The 20,436-nt window shown below is 38.8% G+C and overlaps 1 protein-coding gene and 1 long non-coding RNA gene across 7 annotated transcripts in view; one reads left to right on the forward strand and one right to left on the reverse strand.

Moving 5' to 3' along the window:
* Positions 1–20,436, forward strand: part of ABCC9 (ATP binding cassette subfamily C member 9) — a 156,665-nt gene that overhangs the window by 128,972 nt on the left and 7,257 nt on the right. For 4 of the 6 annotated variants that reach the window (XM_061417660.1, XM_061417663.1, XM_061417662.1 and 1 more), the window contains 8 exons: positions 2,031–2,132; positions 3,050–3,170; positions 4,857–4,987; positions 5,714–5,792; positions 9,449–9,557; positions 13,675–13,778; positions 16,379–16,512; positions 19,136–19,198. In XM_061417660.1, the coding sequence (XP_061273644.1) occupies positions 2,031–2,132; positions 3,050–3,170; positions 4,857–4,987; positions 5,714–5,792; positions 9,449–9,557; positions 13,675–13,778; positions 16,379–16,512; positions 19,136–19,198 (843 nt within the window). Of the gene's footprint in view, positions 1–2,030; positions 2,133–3,049; positions 3,171–4,856; positions 4,988–5,713; positions 5,793–9,448; positions 9,558–13,674; positions 13,779–16,378; positions 16,513–19,135; positions 19,199–19,881; positions 20,057–20,436 lie in introns of all 6 variants that reach the window. The other 2 variants (XM_061417661.1, XM_061417664.1) reach the window with 1 other exon arrangement.
* On the reverse strand, positions 5,415–9,474 carry LOC133248022 (uncharacterized). Its single transcript, XR_009736596.1, has 2 exons — positions 9,324–9,474; positions 5,415–5,833 (listed from the first exon to the last, which is right to left on the reverse strand). It is a non-coding gene; the product is annotated as an uncharacterized LOC133248022 (long non-coding RNA).

A 20,436-nucleotide genomic window follows, 5' to 3' on the forward strand; every position in this document is an offset into this window, starting at 1 on the left:
TTTTTATTATTCCTTTCAAAATCCCTGTAAATTAGGTACTATTTCTATTTTCCAAAGAAGAAACTGAGTTTCAAAGAAGAAACTGACTCATCTAGATGTATTAGCTGGTAATTGACAAAGGCATCATTTGAACCCAGACCTGTGATTCCAAGGCTGGGATCATTGATTGCTCCCCAACAAGTTGATCTTTGGTGCTAATTTAAAAATTGCAGAGGGACTTCCCTGGCTATCCAGTGGTTAAAACCTCACCTTCTAGTGCAGGAGGTGTGGGTTCGATCCCTGTTCAGGGAACTAAGATCCCACGTGACTCGTAGTTAAAAAACCAAAACATAAAAGGCAAATGATATTGTGAAAAGTTTAATAAAGACTTTTTAAATGGTCCACATCAAAAAAGAAATCTTTAAAGAAAATAGAAATAAATAAATAAAAGAAAATAGATGCTGGGATGCACACATGTGAGCTGATTTGAGAAACCATTCTTGATTTCAGCATGTTAACCACTCTATTACGGTCATTAAAGTCTTCTCACCTAATTACTAGTTTTTTTTTAAGGTATCAGAGATGTATCTTGCTAAAGATCATCACCAGTAAGATGAGACTTGAGATAATTCTAGAAAGTGTTCATGCCTGAAATTTGACCTGCTTCTGGCATATGTGACCCATCAGCCTGACAAATTTTAATGATTCTATTGACTATGGACAATTCCATTAACATTTTGTTAACATTTATATTATCTTTAAGAAATAAATAAAAAGTAAACACATAAAATTTATATAATGTTTTATAATTTAAAAATCCTGCTGCATGTTTTATGCCTGGCATTTTTTATTTGATGTAAAATGATGACCATTTTTCATTATTAAAATGTTTAAAACATTATTTTTAATCACAGCAAAATATACAATACCATCACATGTCTGTATGATGATTTATTTATTCATTCTATGCTTCCCTGGTATAGGTATTCTAGGGCTTCCCTGGTAGCTCATCTGGTAAAGAATCTGCCTGCAATTCAGGAGACCTGGGTCTGATCCCTGGGTTGGGAAGATCCCCTGGAGAAGGGAAAGTCTACCTACTCCAGTATTCTGGCCTAAGGAATTCCATGGGCTGTATAGTACATGGGATCTAAAAGAGTCGGACACAACTGAGCAACTTTCACATAGTAGGAAAATTTCCTTTTTTTTTTCCAATTTTTTCCAATAATAACAGCACTGAAATAAATCTCCTGATATTCAAATCTAAAAAAAAAAGAAAAGAAATTTCTTTTTCAAAGGATAAGATATAACAATGCCTAAGAATGTTGGGAAATGGAGGAGGAAGCAAGTGTAGAAAATAGACAGGTGCCCCCCATCTCTCCTTTGAGTTTAAAGGTTTACCTTAATTAATTTTTAAATTTTCTGGAAAAAGTTTATCATTGAGTCATAATTAATTCAGATATTTTAAGACATGTTCATATTTCTAATTAAGAGAGAAAAATTACACTTATTCCTATTTCTATGCAATCTTTAGATTTAATGTCCCAGACTCTGAGTCCATATTGACAAAAAGTTCAGATATTGATACAAATCCTAACAAGCTAACTAGATACAAATTTCTGCAAAGGCCTTGAATTAGCATATAAGAGAGCTAATCCCAACCCTGGTATAAGTGCACATGAAATTCAAGGTAGAAAGTTAAGTTAAAAATAATTGCTTGTCTGGTAAAATGCAGTAGAAAAGAAAAAAAGAAAGAAAATATTTCATCTGATCCTGGTCATGCCAAAAATTGCAGCTTGATTTCTGACCAGGTAGTTACCATCTCTGAAAGAATTATCTGCTTTCAGATATAATCAGAGCCTTGCATCACTTCCCGTCCAGCCCTAAGACTGTGAGTTATTATTCTTCCCTACCTTCTGTAACCTTGTTCTGAAACCTCACAGGACACACCATGAATAACGTCTATTCTGTTACTGATCACCCGGGTTGATCGGGATCCTTGGTTTTAAGAACTTAGGGAAAATCTTTTAACATTTTTTCTCACTCTTTTTTAGGATTATCTGGGTGCTTGCATTGTCCTCACTGCATCTATTGCATCCATTAGTGGGTCTTCCAATTCTGGATTGGTGGGCTTAGGTCTTCTGTATGCACTTACGGTAAGTATGGATGAAAACCTCTCTCTCTCTCTTTGTACCGCACTTGAGGTACTTTCCGTCGTTATCATCAACTCTTATTCGTGGATGTTAGAGGACTAGTTAGAAATTCATAACAAGATGATAGCCTGCAGATAATAGTAGATTTGGGCCTAAACCCGGCGTTTTAGGATGGCATGGATTCATTTCTGACATTTTGAACCAATTTTTAGAAACTCCTCAAACACTGTGGTCAGAGTAATCCCAAGGTTGTTTGGGATTCTTGTCCTGAGTTGCTCACCACCCATTTAGGAACACTAACTCCCGTGTGAGCTTCCCTGATAGCTCAGTTGGTAAAGAATCTGCCTGCAATTCAGGAGACTCTGGTTCAATTCCTGGGTCAGGGAGATCTGCTGGAGAAGGCATAGGCTACCCACTCCAGTATTCTTGGGCTTCCCTTGTGGCTCAGCTGGTAAAGAATCTGCCTGCAATGCAGGAGACCTGGGTTTGATCTCTGGGTTGGGAAGAGCCCCTGGAGAAGGGAAAGACTACCCACTCCAGTGTTCTGGCCTGGAGAACTTTATGGATTGTATAGTCCATGTGGTCACAAAGAGTCGGACACAACTGAGTGACTTTCACTTCACTTTCACTTCAACTCCCATGTGAATATAAATGAGGTAAGTGGAAGCACACAACTATCCACTGGGCAAGGAAGTCAGGACAGTCCACAAATCAATGACATTAGAGGACCATTGAAGAAGAGCCAATACCTCCTTTGCCAGCATTAGCCCATGACATCCTCTCTGATCTCTGATGACCTGTAGTGTTTATGAACTGTACCCACGTGAACAGTCCAAGTCATCCTATCCCCTGATATCCAGTGTTCACAAAAACTGTTACTTTATTTGCTATGTGCTCATTGTTTTTGTCACCTGACACAGATAACCAATTATTTGAATTGGGTCGTGAGGAACTTGGCTGATGTGGAGGTCCAGATGGGCGCAGTGAAGAAAGTGAACAGTTTCCTGACTATGGAGTCTGAGAACTATGAAGGAACCATGGGTATTGTTCTGAATATTATGGTGTTTCACCTAAATAGTTATTTAAGAATATTAGTTGTGTGTCAGGCACATTGTCATTTTTGCTTTTGTTTTCCATTTCAATAGCCAGAGAATCCTCTCTCATCTTGACTTTGCCTGATAAGCTACAACTGCATCTGAAAAGATGTGATTATTTAGGCCTGAAAAAATCTTAGATACAACCAGAGTCCAAATAGATTTACCTAGTCATATTTAGAGAGAATTATAAAGAAACTTGCTTCCCAGGTGGCATAGTGGTAAGGAATCCGCCTGCCAATGCAGAAGCCTCTGGAGGCTTGGGTTCAATCCCTGGGTCGGGAAGATCCCCTTGAGGAGGAACTGACAACACTCCAGTACTCTTGCCTGGAAAATCCCATGGACAGAGGAGCCTGGCAGGCTGCAGTCCATGGGGTCACAAAGAGTCAGTCAGTCACGACTGAGCACACATGCAATGGCATAAAGATACTTGGATTTTATTATATTAATTACCAACCTCAACTATGAACTATTGTATTCTTTTTCTCAAGAGCTTATTAATTTAGATGCCAAGGAGCTTAGATCTTAAAATAACCAAGATTCTTAGCCTTGCTAGAATAAAACTGGCAGGAAATTCAATACTGAGGACAGAATAATCTTCCTTAACTGCAAATCTCATGCCTAACATGCATTCTGTTCCCTAAATCCTTCAGTACCTCTTCAGCTCTTCAAGGACATGCAACCATTCATTAGTCAATCTTTCCTCACCTGTCTAATCTCATCTTTCATTATCCACCTACATACCTTTCACTCTGGCCATACCAACATGCTATGCTTTCTTTTTATCTTTGTTCTTCTCTCTCTCTCTCTCTCTCTCTCTCTATATATATATATATATATATATGAAATAAATTTCCCCACCTCTTATCCTTTAAGATCCATCTCAGGCACCACCTCCTCTTGAAACCCTGCTGGAACTCCTGGGCTGCCACCATCTCTGCTCCCAGAACACCTTGGGTCAGCCTCCGTCATGTGATTCTGCGTGCAGTCCTATAGGGGCTGACTCACTTGCATGTGGTCCCCTGGGACACACTGAGCACCTCGAGGCATGTCTTCCCTCTCAGCTCCCTGCATAACACCTCTCACATCTGAATCACTCAAATGTTTGAGGACCAGCTGACTGAACAAATGAATTCATTGTCAGATGAACCACCAGGAATAGAATTGAGCAATAGAGTGCTGAGAGACGTGATGCCCGTTAATGCTCCAAAACAAACACACAAAAACTATTTTTAAAGTTCTTAATCAAGAGACTTTTACTCTGAATGTAATGTTAATTAAAAGAAAAAAACCCATATGGGAATTCCCTAGTGGGCCAGTGGTTCCATGGCCAGTGAAACCACTGGCCATGGAGCATAGGGCTCCATGCTCTCACTGCCAAGGGCCAGGGTTCAATCCCTGTTTGGGGAACGAAGATATTTCAAGCCACGCGATGCAGCCAAAATCCAAATAAATAAATATAATCTTTTAATTAAAGAAATTTTAAACCCAGAAGTAGGTTTAGTATGACCTTAAATTTAGGAAACAATGATTATGTGTGTATGTGTAAATGTATATAAGTATGTGTGCTTTTCTTTCTGCCTCTTTTTGTGTCTCTCTGTCTCTCTTCCTGTACTCCATCTCCACCCTCCAGATCCTTCTCAAGTTCCAGAACATTGGCCTCAGGAAGGGGAGATCAAGATTCATGATCTGTGTGTCAGATATGAAAATAACCTAAAGCCTGTTCTTAAGCACGTCAAGGCTTACATCAAACCTGGGCAGAAGGTATGGAGTTCACTGTCATTTGATTTAATTCATACAGAACCTCAGATGGAACCACCCCATTGCCACTTGAGCTCCTTAGACATGTCAGCCAAGGATCTTCTCACTGGGCTCCCATTATATTCCTTACACTTTATAGGTCAAATTATGTGCATGGGAGAGTGTGGATCCAGATAAAGTATACGTTCTCTAAACTGTATTGCCATTCATTCATCTCCCATGAAGATCAGAAAAGTGAACAACAGGCATGTTTTTCAAAATTTCTAGCTTTTGGCTCATGACCATTCCAGATGTCCCCTTGAGAACCTTTGTGTTTGTACTAGCTCTGGCCTCACAATGATTTATTTTAGTTATTGTAAAAAGAGCAAGTGTGCAGAAAAATGGACTCATTTTACTTCTTATTATATAATAAAATCATCACTTCTGAGACAAAGTGGAGTACTTGTTTATTAGGTCAATGATACACTAAATGGAAAAATGAAGCCACAGAGGTAAAAAGCACAACCGCATAGAAGTAAAAAACAGTTGATGAAGACTTGATGAAGATCCTGTGTTATCTCAATAATGATAACTCAGAAAGGAGACCTGAGAGGAGAACGACAATTTTAATGTAACTGTTTAAATAGAGTTGCAGTTTTATCATGGTGTCTTATCTAAGTTAAAAATGCTATGCCTACTTTTTTCTTTTGTCTGAGTCCTCTTTTCTCTGAGTGACAGTTGCTTTCTTAGGTGGGCATATGTGGTCGCACTGGCAGTGGGAAGTCATCATTATCTCTGGCTTTCTTCAGAATGGTGGATATATTTGATGGTGAGTTACTAACTAAACTTTTTCATTAGCCATGTGATACTCTTCCTTTAAAAAAAAAAAAAAGCAATGTCTACTTACCTCAGTTCAGTTCAGTTCAGTCACTCAGTTGTGTCCAACTCTGTGACCCCATGAATTGCAGCATGCCAGGCCTCCCTGTCCATCACCAACTCCTGGAGTTTACTCAAACTCATGTCCATCAAGTCGGTGATGCCATCCAGCCATCTCATCCTCTGTCATCCCCTTCTCCTCCTGCCCCCAATCCCTCCCAGCATCAGGATCTTTTCCAGTGAGTCAACTCTTGACATGAGGTGGCCAAAGTATTGGATTTTCAGCTTTAGTATCAGTCCTTCCAAAGAACACCCAGTACTGATCTCCTTTAGAATGGACTGGTTGGATCTCTTTGCAGTCCAAGGGACTCTCAAGAGAATTCTCCAACACCACAGTTCAAAAGCATCAATTTTTCGGCGCTCAGCTTTCTTCACAGTCCAACTCTCACATCCATACATGACCACAGGAAAAACCATAGCCTTGACTAGACGGACCTTTGTTGGCAAAGTAATGTCTCTCCTTTTAAATATGCTATCTACTTACCTAGTCCTGCAATAATAAAATATATTTAGAATGACTTCAGTATTCTTGCCTGGAAAATCCCATGGACAGAGGAGCCTGGTGGGCTACAATCCATGGGGTTGCAAAGAGTCTGTCATGACTGAGCACGCATTACTACTACTACAACTACTATTGTGTCCTACATACCATGGTTTGAGGCAGGTATTCCAGATAAATGGGCTTCTTGGGTGGCTCAGTGGTAAAGAATCTTCCTGCCAATGCAAGGAGATGCAGGAGACATGGGTTTGATCCCTGATCCCCTGGAGGTGTGATCCCTGATCCCCTGGAGGTGGAAATGGCAACCCACTCCAGCATTTTTGCCTGGAGAATCCCATGGACAGAGGAGTTTGGCAGGCTATAGTCTAAGGGGTCACGAAGAGTTAGACACAACTGAGCATGTATGTATCCCAGACAAACAGTTTAGGAGTAAAGAAAAAAAGGAACTGGAGAAATAAAATTATTAGCCCTAAACTCAGCTCTAGAAATTATTGTTAAAGAATTTTATTAAATTAGTAGAATGAAAACAAAGCCACTCATTATGAAGAGCAGCAGATGGAAGTGGCATTTCAAGAAGGAAGAGAGAAAAAGACTGTCTAATTTCCTACAAACTAAAAGCACATTTCTTTCCATTAAAGGAAAAAAGGAGATAAATAAGCTACATTTTAATTTTAGTGTATGACTCTTATTATCATCTGCTTAATAACGTGGTTTAATGATGTTGGATGTTTTGGGAAGAGGTGACCGTTGCTAATAAAGTGCCAAGGACACGCTGACAATATACAAAAATATTTATTCATCTGCAAAATTATTAATAGTATCATACATGGAAGTAATCTAGTATTTGTTTTAGAAAAAATATGTCACATTATTTAGTCTATTAAGTGACCTATAAATAGGCCAGCACATAAGCCATCTTGAATGAAAGGGGAGCCATCAGCTTGAGAATTGCTTAAATATTATTATCTCTAATCATTGTGATAATAGTGATAGTGCTTTACATTTTTATTATACTTGACAGGTTACATTATTTAATATACACAACAACTCAGTGAAATAAAGAGGTCAGTTTATGAACAACAAAGTTGAACTGTGGTCACTGAAGGGTTTGGGACTTAGATTTAGCAAAGAGATAGCTATCCACCTCTAGGTGAGCAGCTTGCTCTTGCCATGACTGGTAATAATACACAGATCCTTTAAGGATTTTCTGTGGGATTTGCATTATAATCCAATTACAGGATCCAAGACAGTTGATTGAAACTTTTCATTAAAAAACTGTCACTATGATGGAACATATTAGATTAACCATAGTCTCATGAGTTCAGAAACATCATTTCAGCTCCCATGAGGACTATGATGACTGATTATCTTTCTAATACCATTAAGCGATTGAGGTTTTAATAGATAATATATTATACCCAGAAGAAAGTTTAAGCTAATCACCTTACCTGCTCTTGAATCTAAATCCAGCAAAGGGACTCTAACTGCCATCCTTCGCTTAGCATGCTTGTTTCATAGAGCAATATTATCTTTGCACAAAACAAGACCATAAACTAAAGCTATCAAGGTAAGGAAGAGTCATCAAGATTGCACAAGTTCATGTACAGTGAAATTTATTAAGAGTTGATACCTATGTCATAGAATTTTCTTTCTTACTTGTACTGTACTGTACTCCTCAATCAATAAATGAGCAAAGAGACTTCTCTGATGGTGGTCTAGTGGTTAGAAATAGACGCCCTCACCACTGTGGCCCAGGTTTGTTTCCTGGTCAGGGAAGCCTTTCTTCTTGGGGCTTCCCTGGTGGCTCAGATGGTAAAAAATCTGCCTGCAATGCAGGAGACCTGGGTTCAATCCCTGGATCAGGAAGACCCCCTGGAGAAGGGAATAGCAATGCATTCCAGTATTCTTGCCTGGAGAATTCCATGGACAGAGGAGGCTGGCAGTCTACAGTTGCAAAGAGTTGCAAAGAGTGGGACATGACTGAGCGACTAACATGGACAGTCCAGTGGTTAAGCATCTGAACTGCCATTACAGAGGGCACAGTTCCCGTCCCTGGCCAGAGAACTGAGAGCCAGAATGTCACTTGGTGTGGCCAAAAAATAAATGAAAACAAATATTAAAAACAAATAAATATAACACAATATTGTTAATCAGCTATACCCCACTACAAAGTAAAAAGATTTTTGAAATATATAAGTAAATAAATAAACGAGTGAATAAGACAGACAAAAATGCCCGTCTTCAATAACCTGGTATTCTAGTTTGGGGAGAGTGCTGTGCTTAGTCACTCAGTTGTGTCCGACTCTTTGTGACGCCATGAACTGTAGCTCCAGACTCCTCTGTCCATGGGGATACTCTAGGCAAGAATACTGGAGTGTCTTGCCATGCCCTCCTCCAGAGGATCTTCCCAGCCCAGGGATCGAACCCAGGTCTCCCGCATTACAGGCGAATTCTTTACTGTCTGAGCCACACAATTAAAAAGATCTATGGTGGTGGTTTAGTCGCTAAGTCATGTCTGACTCTTTGCAACTCCATTGTAGCCTGCCAGGCTCCTCTGTCCATGGGATTTTCCAGTCAAGAATACTGGAGTGGGTTGCCATTTCCTTCTCCAGGCGATCTTCCCCACCCAGAGACTGAACCTAGGTCTCCTGCATTGCAGGCAGATTCTTTACCAACTGAGCTACCAGGGAAGCCCCCAAAAGATCAATAAATGTGTATAATAGAATGTCCTATGAAGGAAAATAGAGCTGAGAACAGTATAAAGGAATACTGTAAAGAAGACCACTGAGGGAAAAGAGTACCTTTGGTTTGTATGAACCACATAAACAGTAAAAAGTGGAAATCCCTTTAGGAGAAAATATAATACATAAGAAAGAAAATATTGCCAAAATACCTATTTTTCTTAGAGGCATATCATGATCATACTTATATGGAAAGCATCATCTTCTGAATTTCAATCCTGAACTAGGAAAGCACTTCCAATTGGTAAACCAATATTATTTTACTTGTGGTTTTATGACAGGCTTGCCATTTTTGTTTTTCTTTAACAGGAAAGATTGTCATTGATGGGATAGACATTTCCAAATTGCCACTGCACACACTACGTTCTAGGCTTTCAATCATTCTGCAGGATCCCATACTCTTCAGCGGTTCTATCCGGTAGGTAATGTATTCAACAGAAACTCATGTGCCTCAGTATTTACCCTTTGGCTCATAGGAGGGTTTTTCTCAGAGTTGCTTTTCAGGTAGGTATGAAAGGTCGTCACCAGGATGATGAGGTCAAATGTTCTGTCCCACAGTTTGGATTGAGGCACTTAGAATGGCTGGATTAACCTAAAGAAGCCCATCCTTTGTTGTTGTTGCTCAGTCGTTCAGTCATGTCTAACTCTTTGTGACCTCATAGACTGCAGCATGCTAGGCTTCCCTGTCCTTCACCATCTCCTGGAGTTTGCTCAAACTCATATCCATCTTTTATGTCCTCCCCCCAAAGTTCATCTCTTCTGTTCAACTCCACAAACACCACCCTTCCCTCTGTTCTTGGCAGACATTTCTGAGGTGTCCACCCTACAGATGCCCTGCCTGCCTCTTGTGTGTCTAATTTGAGCTCAACAGATACTAAGTTTGGTAAATACCTTGATTCTCTTCCACCCCTCACAATTTTTCTTTCCACCAAAATTGCTCTGAAGAAGCTGCCACATTCTTCTCCATGCCTGGTTTGCAGTTTCTCATGAAAGAAAAGAGAGAAAGAGAATGGAGGTATCTACTCTTTGCTGAGTCCTCACAGCACTGCTCTAGTGTTTATATTATTTGTCCCCATTTTTCAGATGAGGGTTTTGAATCTCATAGAAGCTGTGGCTTAGCCACGTTCATACATTTAGTTGGGGGTAGAACTGCCATCCCGAATAAAGTTTGTCTGACTCTAGAGTCCACTGTTACTGTCCATCAGGTCATATCTATCATTCCATCCAGTCTCTTTTCTCTCTTGCTCCTCTACTCCATCTACTTCATTGCAAAGTATTTATCACCTTTTCCTAAATATTCCTTGTCTCAAAGAGAAAACGTATGTAAGATTGTTCAGTATTTAATCATAAAATTGTTGTTATTTAGTTGCTAAATTCTGTCCGACTCTTTGTGACCCCATGGACAGTAGCACTCCAGGCTCCTTTGTCCTCCAGTATCTCCCAGAGTTTTCTCAAATTCTAGTCCATTGTGTCGGTGATGCCATCCAACTATTTCATCCTCTGCCTCTCTCTTCTTTTGCCTGCAATCTTTCCAGCCTCAGGGTATTTTCCGCTGAGTCAGCTCTTCACATCAGGTGACCAAAGTATTGAAGCTTCAGCTTCAGTCCTTCCAATGAATATTCAGGGTTGATTTCTTTTAGGATTGACTGGTTTGAGCTCCTTGCAATCCAAGGGACTCTCAAGTGCCTTCTCTAGCACCACAATTCAAAAGCATCAGTCCTTCAGCACTCAGCTTTCTTTATGGTCCAACTTTCACGTCTATACATGACTACTGGAAAAAACTATACATTTGACTTTGTTGGCAAAGTGATGTCTCTGCTTTTTAATATGCTGTCTAGGTTTGTCATAGCTTTCCTTCCAAAAAGCAAATGTCTTTTAATTTCATGGCTGCAGTCACCATCTGCAGTAATTTTTGGAGCCCAAGAAAATAAAATCTGCCACTGTTTACACTTTTTCCCCATCTATTTGACACAAAGTGATGGGATTAGATGTTCTGATCTTAGTTTTTTGAATGTTGAGATTTAAGCAAGCTTTTTCACTCTCCTTTTTTACCCTGATTATGATGCTCTTTAGTTCCTTTTCATTTTCTGCCATAAGGGTGTTATCATCTGCATATCTGACATTGTTAACATTTCTCCCAATAGTCTTGATTCCAGCTTGTGATTCATCCAGCCCATCATTTTGCATGATGTACTCTGCATGTCAGTTAAATAAGTAGAGTGACAATATACAGTCTTGATGTACTCCTTTCTCAGTTTTGCATAAGTCCGTTGTTCCGTGTCTCGTTATACCTGTTGCTTCTTGACTTGCATACAGGCTTCTCAGGAGGCAGGTAAAGTGGTCTGGTATTCCTATCTTTTTAAGAATTTTTCACAGTTTATTGTGACATAGTCAATGAAGCAGATGTTTTCCTTGAATTCCCTTGCTTTCTCTATAATCCAGCGGATGTTGACAATTTGATCTGTGGTTCCTCTGTCTTTTCTAAATCCAGCTTGTACATCTGGAATTTCTCAGTTCATGTCCTGTCAAAGCCTAGCTTGAAGGATTTTGAGCATTACCTTGCTGGCATGTGAAATGAGCACAATTGTACAGAACATTCTTTTGCATTGTCTTTCTTTGGGATTGGAATGAAAACTGACCTTTTTCTAGTCCTGTGGTCATTGCTGAGTTTTCCAAATTTGCTGGCATATTGAGTGCAGCACTTTCACAGCATCATCTTCTAGGATTTGAAATAGCTCAGCTGGAATTCCATCACCTCCACTAGCTTTGTTCATAGTAATGCTTCCTAAGGCCCACTTAATTTCACACTCCAGGATGTCTGGCTCTAGGTGAGCGACCATACCTTATTGGTTATCTGAGTCATTAAGAATTTTTTTATAAAGTTCTTCTGTATATTCTTGCCACCTTTTCTTAATCTCTTCTGCTTCTGTTGGGTCCTTGCCATTTCTGTCCTTTATTGTGTCCATCTTTGCATGAAATGTTCCCTTGGTATCTCTAATTTTCTTGAAGAGATCTCCAGTCTTTCCCATTCTATTGTTTTCCTTTATTTGCATTATTCACTTAAAAATGCTTCCTTATCTCTGCTTGCTGTTCTTTGGAACTTAGCATTCAGTTAAGTATATCTTCCCCTTTCTCCTTTTCCTTTCATTTCTCTTCATTTCTCAGCTATTTGTAAGGTCTCCTCAGAAACCATTTTGCTTTGCATTTATTTCTTGGAGATGATTTGGTCACTGCCTCCTGTACAGTGTTACAAACCTCTGTCCATAGTTCTTCAGGCACTCTGTCTACCAGATCTAATCTCTTCAATCTCTTTGTCACCTGCACTATAAAATCATAAGGGATTTGATTTAGGTCATACCTAAATGGTCTAGCATTTTTCCCTGAAGAAGTGAGTGAAGTGAGTGAAAGTCACTCAGTTGTGTCCGACTCTTTGCGATGCCATGGACTACACAGTCCATGGAATTCTCCAGGCCAGAATACTGGAGTGGTAGCCTTTCCCTTCTCCAGGGGATCTTCCTAACCCAGGAATCGAACCCAGGTCTCCCGTACTGCAGGCAGATTCTTTACCAGCTGAGCCACAACAGAAGCCCAAGAATACTGGAGTGGGTAGCCTATCCCTTCTCCAGTGGATCTTCCTGACCCAGGAATCGAACCGGGGTCTCCTGCATTGCAGGCAGATTCTTTACCAACTGAGCTATCAGGAAGACTTTCTTCAATTTAAGCCTGAATTTTGTAATAAGGAGTTCATGATCTGAGCCACATTGTAAAATTACTTCAGTTAAAACTTCTAGGTGTACCAGATTATTTCACAATATGATAGAAATCTCTATCTTTGAATATATTATGAATTCTGTTATTTTAGTTGATATAGCATAACTCATCTGAAATAGCACTGTATATTTCCATATAGATTTACGTATTTAACATTAGTTCTGTAGGGATAATTAGCTAGATACTATTCAAGTTACATTGAACATAATATGACTTACTTTACTCTGTCCAAGTCTCTAGGCCCATCAGAGTCTCTGGAAATGACACAATTTCGTTCCTTTTTATGGCTGAGTAATATTCCATTGTGTATATGTGCCACATGTTCTTTATCCATTTCTTTGTTGATGGACATTTAGATTGCTTCCATGTTCTGGATATTGTAAATAGTCCTGCAGTGAACATTGGGGTGCATGTATCTTTGGGAATTACGATTTTTCTCTACTCAGTTCTCTGTGGTGATCTAAATGAGAAGTTAATCTGAAAAAGAAGGGATATATATATATACATATAGTAAATTCACTTTGCAGAATCTAACAACATTGTAAAGCAACTATACTCCAATAAAAATTTTTTTTAATAATTTTAAGAATATTAAGGCATGAAGTGAATGCCTGTTCTATCCTAAGCACTGTTGTAGATCCTGGGCACACAGCAATAACCAAAACAAATAGGATTTCCATCTTTAGGGAAGAACAGCAATAAGCAAGCACATATTAAACAGTCATTTTAAAAATTTATTCACTAACTGATTTTTTTCCCTACAGATTTAATTTAGATCCAGAATGCAAATGCACGGATGACAGACTCTGGGAAGCTCTTGAAATTGCTCAGTTGAAGAACATGGTCAAATCCCTACCAGGAGGTCTAGGTATATCTTCTAAATGATGCATTAATTTTTTTATATATGCAATGAATTCTACATATCTACATTTTATTCTAGAATCACATAATTCTAGCACTAAAGCTCCTTATATTTATTTTTGTTGATTTTTGGCTGTGCTGAGTCTTTGTTTCTGCACAGACTTTTCTCTAGTTGTGGCAAGTGGGTGCTATTCTCTCGTTGTGGTTCTCCAGCTTCTCACTGCAGTGGCTTCTCTTGTGGAGTACAGACCTTAGAGTGCGGGGACTTCGGCAGCCACAGCTCTCAGGCTCTAGAGCACAGACTCAGTAGTTGTGGGACATGGGCTTAGTTGCTCCATGGCATATGGAGTCTTTCTAGATCCCTGATATGAATTCAGTCCCAGAGGTAGCATCAGTTCAGTTCAGTCACCCAGTCGTGTCCGACTCTTTGTGACCCCATGCCAGGCCTCCCTGTCTACTCAACTCCTGGAGTTTACTCAAACTCATGTCTATTAAGTCGGTGATGCCATCCAACCATCTCATCCTCTGTCATCCCCTTCTCCTCCTGCCTTTAATCTTTCCCAGCAACAGGGCCTTTTCCAGTGAGTCAGCTCTTCACATCAGGTGGCCAAAGTATTGGAACTTCAGCTTCAGCATCAGTCCTTCCAATGAACACCCAGGACTGATCTTTAGGATGGACTGGTTGGATCTCCTTGCAGTCTGAGGGACTCTCAAGAGTCTTCTCCAACACCACAGTTCAAAAGCATCAATTCTTCAGTTCTCAGCTTTCTTTATAGCCCAACTTTCACATCCATACATGACTACTGGAAAAACAATAGCCTTGACTAGATGGAACTTTGTTAGCAAAGTAATTCTCTGCTTTTTAATATACTGTCTAGGTTGGTCATAACTTTCCTTCCAAGGAATAAGCGTCTTTTAATTTCATGGCTGCAGTCACCATCTGCAGTGATTTTAGAGCCCCCCAAAATAAAGTCAGCCACTGTTTCCCCATCTATTTGCCACGTAGTGTAATTTCTGGTAAATAATTGATAACAAAAACAAAAGAACAACATGAATAATGAAAGAAAAACATGATTAATTAAACAAGGGAGAGTTCATGATATAGTCTTTCATTCATGAAAGTTTTGGACTTCTGTTTCCTTAAAGTCTAAACTCATTTAAGAAAGCATCAGAAAGATAAAGGTTGATATTCTAATTTTAATGCTTAATGTGTAGTTGCCAAATTGATTGTATTGTTGCCATTTAGTTTATCAACCTACAGAATAAATTATATTTATTTGTTAGCTTATTTGGGAAGTGGGGCCTACTCAAAAACAATACCTTTTATGATTATAATTCAGTCCAAAGGAAAAGACATCCCACAAAGTGGAGACAGCATGTCTTTAAGGATAGTTTTACTGACCTTGCCAATGTCAGACAATGGGAATAATTCCAGAGGTCTGGATGAACTTTCCCATAGTAATTTTTGATGTCTCCTCTGGAAAGTCCAGCAAGCACTTGAAAAATTGAAAAGTCTACTTGAGATAATGCTTGTAGACCTTTTTCCCCTAGTGATTTTCAGACTCTGCCCTTCCCCCATTAGTACTTGGAAAGATCATTATATGTATATAGTTTTCCTCACTAATATGAGACCTGCATGTACCTGTTTTGAATTGTGGGCATAGTATTTGGAAATTATGGAACAGTGTAAGCAACAAAGAATTATATTTATACTCTGTAATTGAATGTTGTTTATGCTCATTGTCTTAATAAAGATTTCATCAATGGTTTGCTAATGATCTGGTTCAGACCAGCTCTAGTGAATAACATTCATCATTTCATGCTTCCTTTTTATTTATTATATACATTAAAATTTGGAGAATAGATGCGTAGCCCCTAAGCATGAGAAATTATAAGAATTTGAAGCAGTGAGACAATAATCAATAGAAATTGCCCCTCGGAGCCCTACTACAGTGTGTTTGAATCCTAATAAAATAGATCATTTTGGAAATAGAATTTAAGCTAAACTCACAGCAGTAGTTTACAAAATGTGGTTGAAAACCCAAAAAAAGGAAACTGTAATGAGGACATAACTCACTTATCCACGCAACAAGGTTTTCTTTTCAGCTACTGTGTCAGATGCTGGGTGATAAGTACTGGGGATTCATTAATAAATCCTTACCGACTTGGAGCTTAGAGTCCAAGGGGACGATATAATAGAAAGAGAATAAGTATTGGAATTGAGAACATTCTGTTTCTCACTAAGCTCTACTACCAGTTAGCTGTGTCATCTTGGGCAAGTCATTTTATTTCTCTGGGCCTTGGATAATTACATCAGATAATTAAATCATCTCGAAGGTCTTCCAGTCTTTAAAATGTTTAACAGTACTTTATGTCCTACTATAAGGAGACAATTTACCACCTATTGTCAGACATAAGATGGCCCAGGATCATCTTCATTTTCCCCAAGTAAAGTTTCTCTTTGCTTTTTTCCAAAATGAAATCCTTGCACCAGTTCAAAGTGACATCAATACGTTTTTATAGGACATAATGTGTTTTCCACTATGTTGCCTAAGGAAAACGTTAATATCATTTCTTTAGTGAAGTCTTTGCTTTTTTTTTATTTAGATGCAGTTGTCACTGAAGGTGGGGAGAATTTTAGCGTTGGACAGAGACAGCTGTTCTGCCTTGCCAGGGCCTTTGTCCGCAAAAGCAGTATTCTCATCATGGATGAAGCAACGGCTTCCATCGACATGGCCACAGTGAGTGCATCATCTAAGCTGCTTTCAATTGATGAGTCAAAGAAATGCATGCAAAAATTACAATTTATTTTTCCTGACTGGGTTCTGAATATCCTCAGGACTATTGTTTTCAGTGTCTTCTCAGCTACCTCATTGATCAACCAGTGGTATATAGCACATTGAGAATTTCAATAAAGGAGACTTGACTCTTGTTTTAAAGAAGCTCCTGTTGTCCAATAAGCATCAAATAAATTTGCCATCACTTTTTGATTAATCCTTATGAGAGTAAAATTCCAGGGCTCAGTTGATGAGACTGCTGTATTCAAGTATTCAGGTGTGTTGTCATGGAAGTTCTAAAATGAAATATGCAAATCACTGTTTAATAGAATCTATTGATAATCAAAACCAATCATCTTCTAATGCAATTTGAAGAGGGATTCACTAAAATTAATACTGGCTAGAATTAATAATGGCCCTCTCAATGTATTGATGGTAATAAGGCAGAAACTTTACCTTTTGAAAGAGATCATTTAGAAGTGTCAAATAAATTAGGATAAATTAGGATAAATTAGGGATAAATTAGGAGTTTAGGATTAACATATACACACTACTATATATAAAACAGATAATCAAAAAGGACCTACTGTATAACACAGGGAACTCTACTCACCTACTGTATAACACAGGGAACTCTACTCAGTATTCTGTAATAACCTAAAAAGGGGAAAAAATCTGAAAAAGAATGGATATATGTATATGTATAACTGAATCACTTAGCTGTATACTTGAAACTAATACAACGTTACAAATCAACTGTACTCCAATATAAAATGAAAATTAAAAATTTTAAAAGTGTCAAATATGCCCAAGAAGGATCTGTTTGGAAGGTTGTGACTGAGTGGGGAAAATGTTGCAATGAACTGCAAATGTTATGAGCTATCTATTAATGTTGTTCTTATAAAAGTGAACTTGATATTAAAAGTTTGGCATCAGAAAGGACAAAAAAAAATCTTATTTATTTTCTTGCTGTATACTTTAGATTGAATAAAACTATCCAAAAAGGTGAAACAGCTTCAAGACTATTAAGAGCCAATTATATAGGGAGATGTTAATTTGACATCATTTCTTTGTATTGTTGTTGTTTTTGTTCAGTCACTAAGTTGTGTCCGACACTTTGTGATCCCATGAACTGCAGCACACCAGGCTTCCCTGTCCTTCTTTGTATTAAGTAAGACTAATTAGTTAAACTGGGCTTCCCCCAGTGGCTCAATAGTAAAGAATCCACGTGTAATGAAAAGACAAAAGACATGCGAGTTTGATTCCTGGGTAGAGAAGATCCCCTGGAGGAGGAAATGGCAACCCACTCCAGTATTCTTGCCTGGAAAATCGCATGGACAGAAGGAGGCTGGTGGGCTACAGCCCATAGAGTCACAAAGAATCAGACTGAGCGACCTAGCATAGAGTGCAGTTAAAGTATCTATAACAAGTTATATATCTTCTCCAAGTTAAGATAATTTAAAGCAATGAAGTTGTTTCTAATGAAGCCATTTCACTAAATGTAACTACATTAAAATTAGTATTAATTACTAAGTTCTTATAATATTGTGAGTTATTATAAGGATAGTACTGCCTCAATAGAAATGAGAGAGAGAAAAGGGGAGAATAAGAATAAATTAATTGGCAATAAGCCATGTGATTGGAAGAAATAACAACTTCACATAAAGATTTAGGTAATTGAGCCTTTTTATTGGGGGGAGAGGAAGAATCTGATATCTTTTAAAATATAATAACAATTTGGACCATAAAGAAGGCTTAGCACTGAAGAATTAATGTTTTCAAACTGTGGTGCTGGAGAAAACTCTTGAGAGTCCCTTGAACAGCAAGGACATCAAACCAGTCAATCCTAAAGGAAATCACCCCTGAATATTCATTGGAAGGACTGATGCTGAAGCTCCAATATTTTGGCCACCTGATGCGAAGAGCCAAGTCACTGGAAAAGACCCCAATGCTGGGAAAGTTGGAGGGCAAGAGGAGAAGGGGACGACAGAATATGAGATAGTTGAATGGCATCACTGACTCAATAGACATGAGTTTGAGCAAACTCGGAGATAGTGAAGGACAGGAAGCCTGGCATGCTGCAGTTCATGGGGTCTCAGAGTAAGACGTGACTTGGCGACTGAACAACAATGGTTTGTGGTGGGAATAAAAACAGTTCCTGCCAGGAATGTACTTTTATGGGTCAAAATCCAAATTTTTGGCATGTATTTTATTTTCTCCTTTTCTGACCCCAAACTTAACACTGTTTTAGGGTTTTATTGGTTTTGAATACATCCTTTTTGTGGCATAACCTTAAGTGAGCATTTCTCCACCCATTTGGTTTCATTTTCCTCATTCATTTTCCTGACAATAAATCTATCAGTCATTCCTAGTTGATCAACTGAGTTTTCTTTGCATTTTGAAGACACTACAGGACCCAGCCTGAGCTCCCTGCTGGGCACTGCTCCCTGTTAGACCTTCTGCAGAAGACAGGAGTGAGAATTCTCAGAAGAGACTGGGCATGTTGAAGCATTGTTCTTGGGGACAAAATACTTTGGCAACAGAAAGGAGTCCAGAGAAAATTCAGATTCTATTTATTTTTTGGCAGGAAAACATTTTGCAGAAAGTGGTCATGACAGCTTTTGCAGATCGCACCGTTGTTACAATAGCTGTAAGTATAGGAGACAGTGTTGGTTTACTCCTCTTTGGTTGCTGTTTGAAGATTCAGTATTCTTTATTTGGGGGCAATTAAAAGTATACTTATGTTGAATCATATATTTCTCTGCTAATATTTCTGTATCTGTGCAAAAAAAAAAAATGCTATGCTTTGAATGCCATTACACTGTTTTTTCCCCAAGCTGTCTGCTCTACCTTCCTCTCCTAGTTTACAATGAAAGAGCATTCTAAATTTCAGAATTCCAGCAGGTCATGGCCTGTACTATTTCACCAGATACAGACAGTAGTTCATATAGGATGATTCTTTTTTGAATAATCGAATTGTATGATGATATGTTTCAGAACCAAAATTCATCAGTTTGATTGCTGATACTATTTACACTTAATTTCTGTGTTCCTGTTTACTCAGCCGTTTGCAAAAAGAAGGCCGTGAGATACGAGTAGATTCTTTCTCTGATTCTTAGATAGCCCCAATTAAATTGAAACTTGCTTAAGTGTTTGTAATGCCCATTACAAGTTACTGCAAAGAGGCTATGGTTTTGTCTCTTCCTCTTTGCAGATGGATGGGTTCTTACTGACAGGCTTAAAATTTAACAAAATTCTTTTTAAAATGAATTGCTTGGACATTTCCCTCTTGCTGATTCTCTTCTTTCCTTTCCATTTTTCTTTTCTCTCCAGCACCGTGTCTCCTCTATTCTGGATGCAGGCCTTGTTTTAGTCTTATCTGAGGGTATATTAGTAGAGTGTGATACTGTTCCAAACTTGCTTGCTCTCAAGAATGGCCTCTTTTCCACTTTGGTGATGACCAACAAGTAAACATCAGGAGCTACCCTGCCAAGTATCCCATTCTCTGGTAGTTATCTTAGCCACCTCCCCCACAGTAAGGCAAGAAGAATGCAGATTAAAGGGGAGGGATGGGGGAGGGAACTAACTACAAGGTGTTATTATACAAATCAGCTCAACTGGGTTCTTCTGTTGTGCTTAATACAAATGAGGCATTTGCATATATTCTCAAATGTATCAATGCACCAGAGAGAGTGGTCAGGCAGAAAGTGGCCTTGACAGCTTTTGCAGACCACACCATTGTTACAGTAGCTGTAAGTATGAGAGAAAACCTGTACCCAGATTTACCTCTGTCCTAAGGACCAATTTCACTGTTCCTTGGAGGTGTTCTGTAACTGTCCTTAAAGTACCAAACACATGGTGTCCCCTACCTGCCCTGAAGAGAGCATC

Source organism: Bos javanicus, chromosome 5 (genome assembly GCF_032452875.1).
Source record: "Bos javanicus breed banteng chromosome 5, ARS-OSU_banteng_1.0, whole genome shotgun sequence".
Classification (NCBI taxonomy): Eukaryota; Metazoa; Chordata; class Mammalia; order Artiodactyla; family Bovidae; genus Bos; species Bos javanicus.